The 15,929-nt window shown below is 37.3% G+C and overlaps 2 protein-coding genes across 2 annotated transcripts in view; one reads left to right on the top strand and one right to left on the bottom strand.

Annotated features, from left to right (window-relative positions):
* Positions 1-588: 588 nt before the first annotated feature.
* On the bottom strand, positions 589-5,224 carry GCS2beta (glucosidase 2 subunit beta). Its single transcript, XM_014353125.3, has 5 exons — positions 5,141-5,224; positions 4,630-5,010; positions 3,377-4,012; positions 2,673-3,050; positions 589-2,602 (listed from the first exon to the last, which is right to left on the bottom strand). Exons 2-5 carry the CDS (start codon positions 4,940-4,942, stop codon positions 2,172-2,174), a joined length of 1,758 nt encoding a protein of 585 aa, XP_014208611.2. The 5' UTR covers positions 4,943-5,010; positions 5,141-5,224; the 3' UTR covers positions 589-2,171.
* Positions 5,225-9,439: 4,215 nt separating this feature from the next.
* Positions 9,440-15,929, top strand: part of LOC106639451 (uncharacterized) — a 215,891-nt gene continuing 209,401 nt past the window's right edge. Inside the window, exon 1 of the mRNA XM_014353075.2 lies at positions 9,440-10,004. Within this exon, the coding sequence (XP_014208561.2) occupies positions 9,918-10,004 (87 nt within the window). The 5' untranslated portion in view covers positions 9,440-9,917. The remainder of the gene's footprint in view (positions 10,005-15,929) is intronic.

The raw sequence follows: 15,929 nt of genomic DNA, 5'->3' as shown, positions 1-15,929 counted from the left end.
CACTCGACGCCTGCATCCCTTAAGTACTCGTTATTATTACTTTTTTTTTTTTTATTCGGCAAGAAAAAGATCATTTGTATTTATACGCGTGGCAATGGAGCAGTATTGCCTAATAATGTATGTGCTTGCAGCATCTACTTAATGTTTTTTTTTCTCTCTCAAACGTAACGATTTTTCCTTTTTTCTTTTTTGTAAATAAATAATTAAGTGTAGAGTGCTCTTTATCTTCGTGTTTTGGCGGTTGTAAAGTATATCACCCTATTTTTGGGCTACTATCAAAATAGATTTTACAAAAATACGGAAAAGAAATATTATGTATAAACGAGTTTTGGCGAAATCTTTTTTTTTTTTTTTTTAGCCTTAAGTGCCTTACACGTGAGCTCGATCGATCACTTGACGAAATTATGAAAAAAAAAATAAAAAAATAAAAATGGACAAACGATTCCATGTTAAATGTGTTAAAAAATCAAATGAGTCTTGAGTTTAAAAATAGCCGAAATGAAGATGTAACAATTTTAGAAACTTAGAAGTTGAATTGTAAAAATGTTCAGTAAATAAGATTTTGCCAATTTAAAAAATGTGTAAATAACAGTTTGAACATTATTTATTCTTTTCCATAATCCACACACATGGTCATTTAAAGTACAGTATTGTACAAAAAATCTTGCAAACGTGCACATACCTCAGATATTAAAGAAAAACGTGGTATTAATAAATTTTACATCAAAATCAAATACTACATCACAAATAGAGTACTTCTCACATCACAATAAAGTCACGAAAAAATTGGAAACCTCACCAAACACCTAACAAAGATTTTTCACATGCAATCAAAGAGATTGGGAATAAATGCAGGTATCAGGTGATTTTAATCACAGGATATTTTTTGTATTCTTAAATTATTTAGTTTTTTTTTTGTGTAAAAATGGGAATGTATAATGCATTCAAAGTACACTTTGTTTGCATGAAAACTCTGTTCTAGTGTCTTTTAAGACATAATATATTTTTATAAACAGAAATGCATGACCCATCAATGCGCTTTCATGATTAAAGTAATTAAAATAGTTTTTCTCAACGTGCGGAAAATCACAATACTTCAATCGTGATTCATTACAAAAGAATCAGTCAATCTTAATTCGAAATGCTTTGAAATATTTAATCAAGTCGAAAATAGAAACATTACATTTTGTTCATCAACTAGTTTATAAAACTTTTTTATGCACTGGGTTTTTCGTCAACAATTACGTATCAGTCAATACAGAAAAATTCTTTCAAGAATACTCCTCGTAAACTCACGCATTCCAAATGTAATCTTTAACAAAAACATAATTACAAACATGTTTATTGAAAAGGTAATTTACAATTTAAACTTGGCTTACATAATTTCTTTATGTACAAATAATCAAAACTGTAGTTTGCGGTAGTTAAAAATATCTCATCCTCTCAATAGTCTTTACATTTTTAAACAATAATTGGTGATATGATTCAACTTTCAAATTCAGCACTTTTCAATAATATTTATAAGCTGTATATATTGCTAAAAAATACTTGAACAGGTAAAATGCTTTATGTACAGCAGAGTGGTGCTTTAAAAAAAAATAAAAATAAAAATAAAAATTAAACATCTGCTTCTATGTACTGTATTCATAAATATAATACATATGGATGGAACAAATGCTAAAATGCAAAGACTAATTATTAAGGTACGTACATGTTTGAATGTTTATGGTGCTGGGGAAAACAGAAAAATTTAACAAACAATGAGGCGTACTTGGTACAAAAATCAATCAGTTAAAAAAAAAAAGCAGTTAAAATCAATGCAAGTGTAAATGCTCATTAGAAAAAAATATACAATATTATCACTTGAATCATTTCAAACAATTATACGACCTATGATATCAACAATAGAATCACTTGGAGGCCAAAGTTTAGTTTTCTGTGGAGATGACTACACGTTAAAATCACATTACCCAAAAACTCTATTATATGTACAACTTTCATTAGGAACAAAAAGAAGTCCCTAACATATCAAACCACAAGATTCAAGCCCATCTAATGGCTGCACTCATATCTATCAGCAGTGAAGAAACTCCTTTGGTGTGCGGCATAACATTGGAATGAGGACCGTGAACAACGAGGAGAAGCAGAATAAAATGCGGCAATGAACTGAATCACAGCTCTTCGTGAGTATCTCGCCAGGTTGAACTGTCGTGGAAATCGTATTTTTTTTCTATCAGGTTCATGTTGCAAGCAGCTGGCGTTGCGAATTCCATGGCGTATTCACATCTGTTAGGCTCGCTCACTGAAGTAATCATGTGTTCAGTGCTACATGACAAGGTGACAATGGTCGAACGAGCCGGTCCGTTCCAGCATGTCAGGCCCCGGTCGAATTTCACCTTGGTATACTTGTGATCTCCTTCACCACCAATCCACGAATTCCACTGTCCCAAGTTGACTTCAGAACCACCAGATTTCGAGCGCTGTGTTATTTTGCCAAACAAGCACAAGCTGTAGGTGTACTCAGATGTATCATAATCAAAACACTGGCCATCAAGCGGCGCAAACTCGTTGTTAGGTCCATAGTCCCGCTGGACACGTTCCTCTGTGAAATTGCAATTTATTTTAGTTAATCATAGATTTTTTTTTTTAATATTACGTAACTTTAAACTTGCCATGTTGACGAATTTCATTGTGAAGATCAAGCACAGCACGCTCTGCCCGTTGGTAGTCTTCTCTGGCTTTTTTGGCTTGATTTATAATTGCTTCAGTCTCTGGATCATATTGAACGCTTTCTTTTTCCTCCTCTTTATGTGTACCCTCTTCGTGGTGTTCATTTTCTTCTTCACGGTGTTCACTTTCCTCTTCAAGATTTTCATGCTCCTCTTCAAGACCTTCCTGCTCCTCTTCTGGGTGTTCGTGCTCCTCTTCAGGGAGTTCCTGCTCCTCTTCAGGATGTTGCTGCTCTTCATTGGGATGTTCATGCTCCACTGTAAAAGGTTCATCTCTCTTCTCTGGGATTACTTCATCTGTCATTGGAGGCTTGAAAAGACCTACAAAGGTGATAAAATTTTGTAAACAAAATTTTTTTTAAATATCATTGATGTATTGATTGCATGCACTAGTGTGATATGCTTTAAATGTACATAGTTCTGGTGAAAAACTTTTTCTGCAGTAATTTATGGAGTAGAGAATGTTGAATATTGTTATCATTAATTCAGTAGCAAACATTCACTTTTTTCGAGGTCAGGTCAAATGAAACACGTTCATTAACTTTACTTTAAAATTCAAGTGCATTCATTATTCACAAGAGTTGACGGTCAGTATTCAACATAGTAAAACAATATGCATTTGTTCAGAAAAAAAAGTCAACTATTACCTTCTTCTTTCATAATGAGAGGCTTAATGTAGAGCCAGACAACAGAAGTAAATTCTTCCAAATTTACTTCTTCCTTGTTGTTTAGGAAATACATAACTTCTTCTCTGCTGACTTCAGCATCATTATTCTTATCGAATATATGGTCTTCCTGCAACTCAGATATTGTCAAAACACCATTTTGGTCTAAATCCAAGCGATTGAAGTAATCCTCGGGATTGTGCTCAGCAGTTTCCAGAATTTCTTCATTTAATGCAGGTTCAAGCTTTTTCTCTTCATGTATTGGCACCTTTTCGTACTTTTTCAAAGCATCTTTTTCGTTGTTTTCGGCCCACACTTTCATAGTTTCCATCTCTTTTTTTACACGTTCAGCTTCCAAAATATCAGCTTTTAATTTGTTTATCATCTCCTGTGCCTCAACCTTCACATTTTTGCCTTTTTCTATCAGATCGTCACGGATTTTTCCACCTTCTTGGAACAGCATAGCGTTTTTTTCTGTCTCTTTGAGCTCTATGTCAGCTAATTCTTTACAGTTATCCCTACAAGTGATGGAATCAGACATATACTCGTCACTACCATCACAGCAATCACAGACTGCGTCGTTCACCCATCCAGAGGGAACAAAATATCCTTTGTATCCTGTAGAAAGTTATATTATTTAACATTTTGTATTGTGAGACTAACATTTTCGAAACACTGGTAGAAATAAAAACAAAAGCCTCATTTATATCAATAAACAGCGATTTCATTTGTAGATAAATTTGCAAAACTACAGTTTCCACAACTAAGTTCTACACGTTTCCACCTAATTATACATTGTCATTTTGCTGACGCTTATCTACGCTGTTGACATGAAATCTTAGATAAAAACTAGAGTTATGTTATGTTTAATAGAAAAAAAGATAACGTGATTACGCTTAATCTTTTTCAACGGGTCATTACGTTAAGTATAAGATAACGATCAATGACAAAAAATAAACAACCAGTTGCAATACAAATAAAAATTTAATAGGCTGACATTCTTAAAGCCAATTTTTCAAAAATAGCGTTATCTATAACAGATTACCATATTAAACTAAGTGAACCATCAAAATAACCGGACTCATAATAAAAAAAAAAAAAACTGTATCCCCCAAAACTTAACAATTATTTGCTCAACTAAAAAACAGAAGTAGACCAAGTAAAAATCTACAATTTAGGTTTAATATTCAATTACACACGTAAGTATAAATGAAACAAATAAAGCTAATAATCACCATTGTTGCGACAGTAAAAGTACCCGTTAGGACACGCAGAGGTGCCGGGCTCGTCGCTGCCGTCCTCGCAATCACAGAAATCATCATTGACCATTTTGAAGTCGATGGAATCGTTGTTATAGAGGCACTCGAACGTTGGCTTCGTAGGATCGTAAAGGGCAGCCTTGGAGGCTGGCACTCCGCGCACGAGGAACTTGCCAGGACCAGCGGCTGGGCCATCCTTCTGCTGTCGGTTGGGGCCAAGGCCTCCCAGGACATACGAGGAGGTTAGGGCGAGCAGCAGCATCAGTAACAGAAGCCCGAAATACCGCATCTTTCGTATTGTTCGTTTTTTTTGTTTATTTATTGCTGCTCCGACGCAAAACTTGAAGTGCAATGTGCCTGTAATGCGTATTCTAACGTGTATAAGGCAAAAGAGATTTACTTGCTTCTTCTTCTTTTTTTTTTTTTCAAGGGATGGTATTAAAGTGTATTTTTAAGAGTGTTTACATATTACGTGTACAAAACTTACAATGTTGGAGAAAGTAGGTGAAAGGTTATTGCAGACGTGGATCCCACCGTGCACGGTGCGGCCACTGACGGGATTCACGGCCAGGATTCACCATTCACTGGATATCGTTTTCTGCTTAGCCCATTGCCCATAAACGATAACGGTACATCGCCATCTAGCGAGCCTGATTCCGAACTAAAAAAGTACCATATTTCTTTGGAAAGAAATTTCACTAGAAAAGTTACTAGGCTATAGGGAATGTATTCCAAAATTTCTTTTATAGTACTTTTAGTACTTTTTAGTTCAGAATCAGGCTCGCTAGATGGCGCTGAAAAGAATGCACGGTGCCTACTTTATCTTGCTGTGGGACTTATCCATGGAGCTGTTGAACTTACTTACCTTTGGAGTTGTTGCACAGCAGGAAATTTCGAATTAGTTGAACGCTGCCAGCCTTTGATTTTTTGTCCGCATTGTTTGCATAATGATAATTTAAGTATGTATACTTAAAACTTTTGTATTAGGACGACAAAACCGTAGTTGTAAGGCTTGTAAGTATAATAGTTATGTTGGAGGAGACATTATAGGTATACGTTGTACTTGTACACCTCCGGTGGATTTGTGTATGATGGTAGTGAGTCCTTGTTACCGCTTGCTTACATTACTCAATACACTCGCCTATTATGTTACATACCTATATCTAACCATTCCACACGCACTGCGCTGAAGATGATATTACGAGAACAAGAGGTATGGCCTCAGAAGTATTCATATATCTATATAATAAACGACAATGTACTTGTAACTTGTACCTAAATGTAAATATATACACATTTGTTCATACCTCGCACGAGGTCAGAGTCACAACCTTATATACAGAAAAAAAGTTATAAGTACTTATACATAAGTCTCTCTGGTTTACATGCCCGTCCTTGCTCTATTCTTTTTTTATTACGCAACTTCTCGTGCAACATAAGTTATTCATACATCTCTTTTTCCGGCAAGTTTTCATGCTATATATTTGCACGAGAGGTCTCACATGCGTGTATATTCATGTAACGGTTGACATGATTCCGCAATAGATAAAAATATAAGGTGCTTCTCAAGCGTGATATTGTACTTATTTTTGCAACAATTGATAAGTAAATATGCACAATTCAAACTTTTGAGCGTTCCTGCGCAGTCTACTGCGCAAGTCCGAGAGAATTTTCTCTCCCGCTTCCCCGCTTCCCCCTCTCTCGCTGAAATCCAATATGGCCGCGGTCGGCATCGAATTCCGGACCGCAGGCCCCTTTTTGTCATTTTCTTCCGTTTTAACAATTGTAAGTAGCCTGTTCGTACACGAAAAGCATATGGTAGCATACGTACATTGATAAAGTAAGTAAATACGAGTTAGGAAGAGTTGCCCGTGGTAGAAAGTACCTACTTACATTGTAGGTTAAACGGATGAAAAAGTTAAGTGTCTTCAATGACTTTACAGACTCCGCAGAATGTGATGTAATGAACGAAAAACAGAGTTATGATCACTTATGAGTGTGTATTTAACGGCCGGCCGGCCGCCTGCAACGCAACCTGACATGATATCACAATTGTGAGCTTATAAGCTTTCGCCAACGATTGACCGATCGACGTCCAAACACTCCAAACCCGTATTAGGTATACCTATACATGTATACCTTACACCCTGATCTTTAAGTTCACAAGTCCCTTGGAGTTTCGAGTGTTGACATTAGTTACGAGTCACAGTCGTTAGACTCAGATGAATTTATTGAAAGAACACTCGTTTTTCATCAAATAACAGACTCCGTACATATCTTTAACTTTAAATCCAGCATTATTAGTCATTAGTAAAAGCGCCCAGTGTTTATTTGATGTAACAATAGATTTTCAGTAATTAGCTTAATCATTCATGAGTGTTGGAGCGCTCCAAATTTTTATTTTGTGTATGTAAAGGTGTACAATGTACATAGTTATACAAAATGTAGCTCCCACATTTATGAACGAAGTAATCTAACGTTCATATATGTTAATAGATGTACAAATGAATAGTCATACCAAGATTGGAGTCAATCTTCTATTTTGTGGTAATCCATAGAAGTTATGACTCTTGTGGATATGAAGTTACAAGAGAATTAGTATAGGTTCCATATACATGTTCTATGGACTGATGAAACATTTTGGTGAGTTCATTTTTTGAGCCACTTGTTCTTAAAATAGGGATGATTTGCGTTCTTGGATTGTAAATCCAAATTACAAGCTTTAAGCTTTCTTCCAATAGAAAATATTTGAACTATGCATTTTCCATAAAATTGATTCATAAAGTTTTCCTTCCTAAACAAAAGTACAAAAATTGCAGAGTATTATGTTTATTAAAACTTACAGTTGATACTTTTCTGCTTATTTGTTTACTTAAAAGTCATTGTTTTTTATTTTCAGCAAATACTTAAAAATACAATAATTTAATCAATTACAACCCTATGTGGATGGCCACTCTTGACCATGATAATGGAGCCACAGTTCAATAACTGCATAGTTTTTGTTGTGCTAAGAGTGAGTATTTTGAAAATATTTTCTTTCAAGTCTATTCAAAAGTTAAAAACAAATTTATTACATTTTGGAAATAATAAAAGTCATTAAGTGAGATGCAGCAGTAATTAAAAGTACTTGTTATGATATTTTTAAGAGTATTTTAAAAAAGAAGTATTTTTAAATAGATGTACATCACCAAGTGCAATTGTAGCTTCTACTTTTCAGATATTTTGATATCCAATGCTTGGCAATGCCGGAAACAAGTATTGAATACATTCCAGGAATCTTTCCGGATATTACCCAGGTATAATGTTTGAAAAGCAAATTCTTATTTGAACCTTATAATAAGGTATTAGCATAATATCCCGGGATGTGCATAATGGCTTCGGAATTGCGTGTCGTTTTACACAGAAGCCCATGTCTGTGGACGCGCTCTTGAGCTTGTATTCGGATATATCGTTTTCCACAAGATACACGATACCGTCACTTACACTTTCGTTCGCTATTGAAAAGTTTCTCAAGCTTTAACCTCGAGCCTATTTGCATAATGAAAGTACTTAGTGGTTTAAACGTTTTAAATAAAATTGCAATTCCTGTCAGTTGTAAATTACGTAAATTTTTCTATGACGAACAACAATTAAAAGATTGCATAAAATTCTTGAAAATCATAGGTATATTCACGCGATGTAGTTGCACTCAATCAGAGTGTTCGGTGATTTATTTTAATGAAAGCGAAGACAAACTATTGACAGTTACCCAACTAAACGTACTAATACGTGTACACATTCACGCGGAATTTTAATGCTACAGTACGTGTACAACCGTTCGATGACAAATTAATGTCGTTGCATCAGTTAGCCACTGTGCGATGTGCAGCCCACACAGGACTTTACCTGCGTTCTAATTAACGCAGACGACGAAAATTGGATTAAATCGTAATTGAAATGATTACAAAGTGCGGATCGAGGACTAACCCGTGCGTGGGTAAATAATACATGGCATAAATTTGCTTTACTAATTTCAACAATGATTTAGATTTGACGCCAGATTATTGGCCCTGTGATACCGATGCACGGGTGTACACAATAGTTTCGTTTTGTTGAAATTTAATTTATGGTATATTAAATATATACAGCCGATGATTCACAATAATCTGGATGAAATTCATACTTTGCTCTCGTCCATTTTTAAATTAAATTATTCGATATTTCGAGTCAAGAAAAAAACCTTTTTCTTCTCTCTTGTATGGCAATGAAATCTTGTATAAAATTAATGTTTCATATTTAACATCCTAGCTAGCAAACTTTGACGACGCGAACTTGTTAATTGCATTAGCCGAAGTGCAAGTGCTAAAACAACTTGACGGGATTAACGTATAGATTACACAATATATTGACGATTCATTAGGAGGGAATATATTTCCATCCTTATTTGCATGAGAAAAAAAAAACAAACAAAAGATCACCTGTTGCATTTGAAACTAATTGTCGGTTATCAAACGGTGCTAAAAAAGATTGCTACTTACATTTCGTCAAAAAACAAAATTGCCACTCCGGAGTCGGGAGGAGAGAAGAAGGAGACAGCGAAGAGAGATCGGCGACGGCGCACGATGTTGTAGCCGTAGTCCACCTCTCCTCCATCCCACTTTAGCTCGCGACATGCGCGTATATGCACTGATATCGTCGGGGGGTGTCGGGAGTCGGGGGAGGCGCACAGAGAAGCGGTCGGTTACTGCTCCGGCGCGACAGTTCAGCCACGGGCGTCGTGGAATACGCATTGATACACCACCGTTGTTGTCCGTATCACGTTGCGTTTTACAGATTTACATCTTGCGATAAAATCGGTATCGGATTTTCATTTCGTTTTGTTGCAAAAAGTTTGAAAAAAAAAAATCAAGTCGTGACCTCGTTCTTGTTATCGTTGCAGCTGTTGGTACCTTAAATTGTTAACGAGAAATATCGGAGAATCGTTGTGTCATTTGATTGTTGTTGCGAGCAAAATATATATTTTGTAACTCGTGACATTGAGGCGAGAGAAAAGAAGATGCTTGTGCGCGACTCCGGATGAGAGTGGATCATCGCGACTGGACCGTTCGTCTTTCCTCTCATTTGCAGCTATTTAACTGTCATGTGTGCATCTCTTTAGGCAGATATAATGGTGACGCTTTGCTAGGACTCGATCGCTGCAGTGCCGATTTCGTCTATCGTACTTCCAATCGATAAGCAACAACACGTGGAGTAAATATAGCGGAGTCACATCTTTGTCGGTCGAGATGACGTGCGACGACAGCTGCTGTCAGGATGAGGTCGAGACGTCAGCGTCGGGGGCTGTGGAGAGCGACAGGCACGATATTTCTAAGGTTAGTGGAAGCACTACCTATATATATCTGTACTTGTTATTGTTATACACACCGTTTGTTTGGTTTCGGAGCACGCGCGCTCGCTCCAAGTGAGATGCAACTTTGGTTTGGTGTTTGGGGACTGTGTCTTCGGAACTTTGATCAAAATTAATATTTTAATACTGTTGTATAATACAAGTAATTAATAAATTACTGTACAATCTCAAAAAGAGGAGAGCAACCAAATTGTACTTGAGCATATAGCCGGAGAAATGTACAGTATGTATTTATTGTTTTAGGTGTCGCAACAAATTTTATTTATTTTTTTTTTTTTAATAAATAAGAAGCTTACTACTCACTGTCACGAGTGTCTTTCATAAATAGTATAAACAAATCATTGTTTTGATTATGACTTTAAGAAAAAAAGATCTCACAGTTCGTACACTTTGGTATGGTTGATTAACCAGAGCTACATTACTGCATCCACCACAACAGTAGGTAATAAAGACGGTTTTTTCCCTATTCACATTCATGCAGTCTCATTGATGAACCTTGGCTCGAGAATTCAAAGCATTTTCATATTGTTCACGCAGATAGCATTAGCTCGGGAAGCATCGAATATGCAAATTCCGGGGTCCATTCGAACTCTTGGCTTTGCCGACGAGCGATGAAATAATATACCTATTGCGAACGTAGTGCGCGTATATTGAGTAATTTATACGAAAATTATGTTTGAGACACTTTAATTTGGTAAACATGTGCATGCGTATTATTCATTCGAGATCGTAGGAAAATAACGATCTTTCACTTGCTTTGTATAGACACTGTTAAGCGGTAAAATAACTGGTGGTTCTCCATCTCTTATCGTCTCGCTCGTCGAAAGCTTGTTTGAAATGTATATCTTTGAGGATCAAGTGAAATTATGGTAGCACAGACGCCGGAGCACTTAATTATGCTTTGATTTGGCCTCTTCAGAACTTCTATGGTAGCTCGTTATATTTTTTACTCATCCGTAATCTTAGTAGTATGATGAAATGTAGCTAACACTCCCAGCTTTAATTGGCACGAATGAGAAAAAAAACTTTCTTGTACCGTTTTCACAAAATGTTTTTCATCGAATGGTTATTATTATTATTATTTTTAAATTGATCTATGCTAAGGCGCTAGTTTCATGCTTATTATGCAAGTATTACGTTGATAAGGAAGTACATGTACCCGTGCGCGCGTAAAAGAACCTGTACGGCGGATAATAGCCTGGAATTTCGTGATCATTAAAAAACAGAGATTCGTATCCCAGATATCTAACTTAAACAAAGGAGCCTTTGATCCATAATAATTCACGTGAAAACGCACACTTGCACGTCCATTGTAATAACACGTGCAACTGTACTCCAATCTCTCTTGGAACTCGAAAAAATTCAATTCACAGCGAAACTTTGAAAAGACTTTGCATTCGTGCAGTGTTTTTGAACAATTGGCAAAAAATAATGGTAGAGATCTTACATCACTTTTTTCCACTCTTCATACAATTATTTGCTCTACACACGATCCACTCTTCGATGGCGAAAAACATAACAAGAGCACAACGACGTGAAATCGCTCATCCAAAAAAAAAAAAAAAAAAAAAAAAAAAAAACGCATAAATCACCAGCTCGACGTATTCAAATCAATCGATTTCCCAACATGTGTGTCTCTCCGTGTAGACGCGCGAGATCCACCAGCAATGCACCGCCGCGTACATACGTAATATACAAATGCATAATGCATAACAACGCTGGTTATAACATAACGTGGATATCGCTACATGTTGGTTCACTGAAACAGAAACGAGAGATCGGAATGCGACGAGACAATGAAGGCATGAGTTTGAAAATTACGGGACTCGGCCATTCTATACTTGCGGCTTCGTGAGAAAAAAAAGAGGCCGCTATAAGCAAGAGTGCGATGCTCAACCTTCGAGATTTCCATGTATGTTTGCCGTGCATTGCGCAAACCGTGCGCGAGAGCGCGTCTGTGTGTGATACGACTTATCGGGAATCTGATCGATTACGCGTATACGTGTATAATATATACGCGCTCTATTCTCTTGAGTTGTGTGCAATATGTATATATGATTGCCGTACAGGTCCCGATCATGAGATCTGTTTTCTATTTCTTTCATTTTTTTTACAAGCCGTAACAATGCTATGGTCATTAACGTGCAATGTGCATTCGATTTATCGATCGAACAGATTGAAAGTGTAATTGTTTTTTTTTTTTTTTTTTTTATAGCTAGAACAAGGGAGTGAATAGTAAAATGAAAGTACACCAAAAGTATATAATTTTCTTTCATAACCGGCAAAAGTTAAAGCTCAACGGGTTTGCAATGTTGTATGTAATGGCAAAAGAAATGTGACGTTTTTGTTATGCTTTGTCCCATGCTTGATTTCAAGGAAATTTCCATTTCTTACTCAAATTGTACGAGCTTGTGTCTGTAGGGGAAAAAAAGAGAATAACCGTGTTATTTACGCAAGAGTAAAACATTTGAATTGTCGGAAAAGTAAATGTTGAGTACAACAAATAAAAATGTATGAAAATACGATTCAGGTCACAATAATACGATGCATGAAAATAATAAAATTTTCTCTTTCTGCTTCCTCTTTTTTTGCTACCATACACGTTTTATATTTTCATCGAGTTTTGTACAATCCTTTTCTTTTTATCTCAACAAATTTTTTGCGAATAAAGATCGTTTATCAGTATTGTGTGTGTATTGTAAAAAATTTCGGCACATGTAAATAAGAGTTGTTTTAGTATGCTTTATCAGACGATGTTTGGAACTGTAAGGATATGAGGTCAAAGTTGCTAGCTCCTCGTAAATATTGAAGTAACGAAACTTCTTTAACAAAAGGAAAAAAAAACAAGCCAAGTTCACGATCCGATTGCAACGATACATTTTATCGGGGTCGTAAATAATACTATACTGTCGAACTATATCGTAAAAAATTCGCTCAAGAGATCACGGTACAAAATTGTACGTATCAAGTCTATCTTTAGGTCTTCATTCCGAAAAATGCAGCGATCATCAACACCAACTTCATGTGTAAACATTAACACACAAATCATCATGTATTGATTTCAGGTTTATTTTTCCTTGCAAGTGATTATCATTATTTGCAACAACATCCGATAAGTATACACGTGACACAAGCGTTATTTCACTCTACGTAGCCGTGACAAGATGTATTTGTATGATTTGTGTATACATTACACATAGTCACTTTCAAAGTAACAATTTCCTGTGTTTCCGCCAGTATCACGTTCTATCAGTCTTGACACGTCAAAAAAAAGAAAAAACTCTACGAACGAAACTCACTTGCTTCAGACCCGAAGCTATTATAATTAAAAAACAGAAATGACACTCGGGAAACAGTGAGGATACGGATATGAAACAGTACCTACGTGTTTTTTCTTCGTATCGTTCATAATATAGGTACGCACTAGCGCACCACTAACCTATTGCTCTTCGCTGAAGCTCTTCTGTTTTCCCATTTTCCTTCTCATCTTCCCCCCATTTCCAGAGAGTTTATTTTAAATTTTCATTTCAAAAGGGGCAGAGCCATAGCTCCAATACAAATGAAAATAAACGTTATCGTGCACACTTCATTAAACATTCTAATTAAACTCAAAAACCCATACCTTTGGCTTTTCTGTTGTCCTAATTGAATTTCTCCCTCTCCTTTCCCAAGGGACGGAAGGACCTTAGGTATACTCTCCCGTGTTTATTTATCTGTCGTATACTTATTTAACTGTGGAGCGCTATTTATATACGTACCTATGTTTTATTACAATATAATATTACCTTGCGATGGTTGAAAAAAAGAGTACTAGAACGTAGTTTTTTTTAATGGTTTTTTTATTTTGTATTTATCGATGTAAAATATATGTCAGTGACAACAAGTACGTATAGACACTCTTCAAGATATGATTGTACTATCTTGACGCTTGAAGAAAGAAAAAAAAAATAAACAGGAAAAAAAGCACTAAATGTTTCAGTAAAGCTCACACTTACACAGCCATTTTTGTATACGATAAATATTTAGAAGAGGTGCATGTGTACCGCATTTTTAGTCAAAAAAACAAAACAAAAAAGAAAGAGTACAGTATACGCCGTGTTTTTCCTGTCATTGGATCGACACGACAGACTCGGACAATCGCCGAGGGATGTAGTCGAAAACCGCAGGCGATACCTCCACTCACAAACGTTGCGATACAACACTAACTGTATACCGAGAGTTTTCACCCCTTGCGAGAGGGCAGCCTATTGCTCGATTCACCAAAGTCGTTTAATATACAGTTGACATGCGGGGTTCAATGTTCCGATGACCCGGCAATTGGTTTAAATAGTTCTGTTAATTACCTCATAGGGATGAGAAACGTATTGACTTGACACTTTTGTCTTTAGAAGGGAGAGAGAAACCGGCGTCTTGGCCGAAGCAACCCGTTTACATATGTATACGGGAGATTTTCACATAGGTACCAATCCCCGGACGCGTGAGGGTATATTCGGCGCGATTAATTTTCACGGCGCACTTCGCGTCTCCTTAAGGACATTTCCGCCGTTTTGACACTTGGCCCGCGCCACGTCTTTCGCCCGGCTAATGAAATTTTCCACTCCCCCTCTCCTATTTTTGCGCCTCGGCAGCACGAAGGGATCAATTATTTGCCCCGGGGAATATCGAGTTAGCTTCCCTCGGTTTTCTCAAAAGCATCACACGGCGCGATTTTCATTACATCACCCAGTCAAAGGCTACGTATGGTCGGGCGTTTAACCATTTTGGCAATAGCACACACACACACGCGCGCACACCATACACACATATACATATTCTCGCGCAGGCTCTGATCGCATCGCGGCATTCGATGAATGAGTTTGGCGGCTGACGCCGGCACTGTGCACCTGCCGGAAATTGCGCGGGGTATTAAAAGGCCAATGATCGAGGGAGGGGCACATATATATATACACACACGCGCGCGCACCGCCAATTTACCTTCTCTCTGTGCATTCTTTCTATTCTTGATTAAAATGAGCTCTCTCTCTCTCTCTCTCTTTCTCTCTCTGTGGCAGCGCGAGGGGGTCGACGTGTTATTATGTTTGAATTCCCCCCGTAGGTGTACGTATATACATACAAAGAGCCGTATCGTACGATTGAACGGCGCGGAAAAACGGCTGGCCACGGTTTTTCGGACGCGCGGCTTTATTGTCCCTTTTGTTAATCTTTCGGTGGTGCGTGCGTTTGATTTCGTCGTATTTTTTTTTTTTTTTTTTCCCAGCGAGAGCCGATCATCGAGCGTTTTGTCCGTCGCTCCATTATGAAGAAAGTTTTGCGCGCGTGCCCGGGGTTGATTAAATCTCGATAATATATATAGGGGACGGAAAAGAGAGGAGGAATGTAGGTCGCAGGGAAGCTGACAAACGAGCGGTGAATTATTTCCAGAGAAACGCGCGGCGATTAATTTCAGCGATCGCTTTTTCCTTCTTTCCTTCCTTTCTTTCTTTATAGTGTTGACTTTTTTTCCCCTCCCTTTCCTCGCTGTCGAATCTGTTGCGTGTGCGTGCGCTTTTGTTTTCCATTCCGGGATTTATGTACGAGGGGTGGGTATCAAGATAGGGGGGGGGCATGTTTGGATTTTATCTTTCATCTGTGACCAATATTTAATCGAGGCCTCGTAAGCGTCCATCATTGAACAATGAATTTTATCGTTGGATACAGTCTATACACGATACAGTGCGCGTATAAAAAAACACTCTGCAGAGTTCAAGAGCATGCCCAAACACATTGTTATTGTTAATATCTTGCAGAATCGAATAAAACGGATGGAAAAGGTGTAGAGAACTATCGGCTCGTGGGTCCGTAATAGGTGTCGTGTCCACTTCCCTCGTCCGGTGTCCGACACTCGTGGGGT

This window comes from Copidosoma floridanum, unplaced genomic scaffold (genome assembly GCF_036245765.1).
Source record: "Copidosoma floridanum isolate Cflo_tuat_1 unplaced genomic scaffold, Cflo_Japanese_pri ptg000006l, whole genome shotgun sequence".
Classification (NCBI taxonomy): Eukaryota; Metazoa; Arthropoda; class Insecta; order Hymenoptera; family Encyrtidae; genus Copidosoma; species Copidosoma floridanum.
Note: the sequence above shows the minus strand (reverse complement) of the source record. Positions and strands in the feature narration are given on the sequence as shown.

What these genes read in the sequence shown, in the direction of transcription:
- GCS2beta (XM_014353125.3), bottom strand. Translation starts at nt 4,942, where the DNA reads ATGCGGTATTTCGGGCTTCTGTTACTGATGCTGCTGCTCGCCCTAACC. An exon ending in TCTCATTATGAAAGAAGAAG is followed by an intron (nt 3,051 to 3,376) that starts GTAATAGTTGAC and finishes TCACCTTTGTAG; the next exon opens with GTCTTTTCAAGCCTCCAATG. An exon ending in CAATGAAATTCGTCAACATG is followed by an intron (nt 2,603 to 2,672) that starts GCAAGTTTAAAG and finishes GCAATTTCACAG; the next exon opens with AGGAACGTGTCCAGCGGGAC.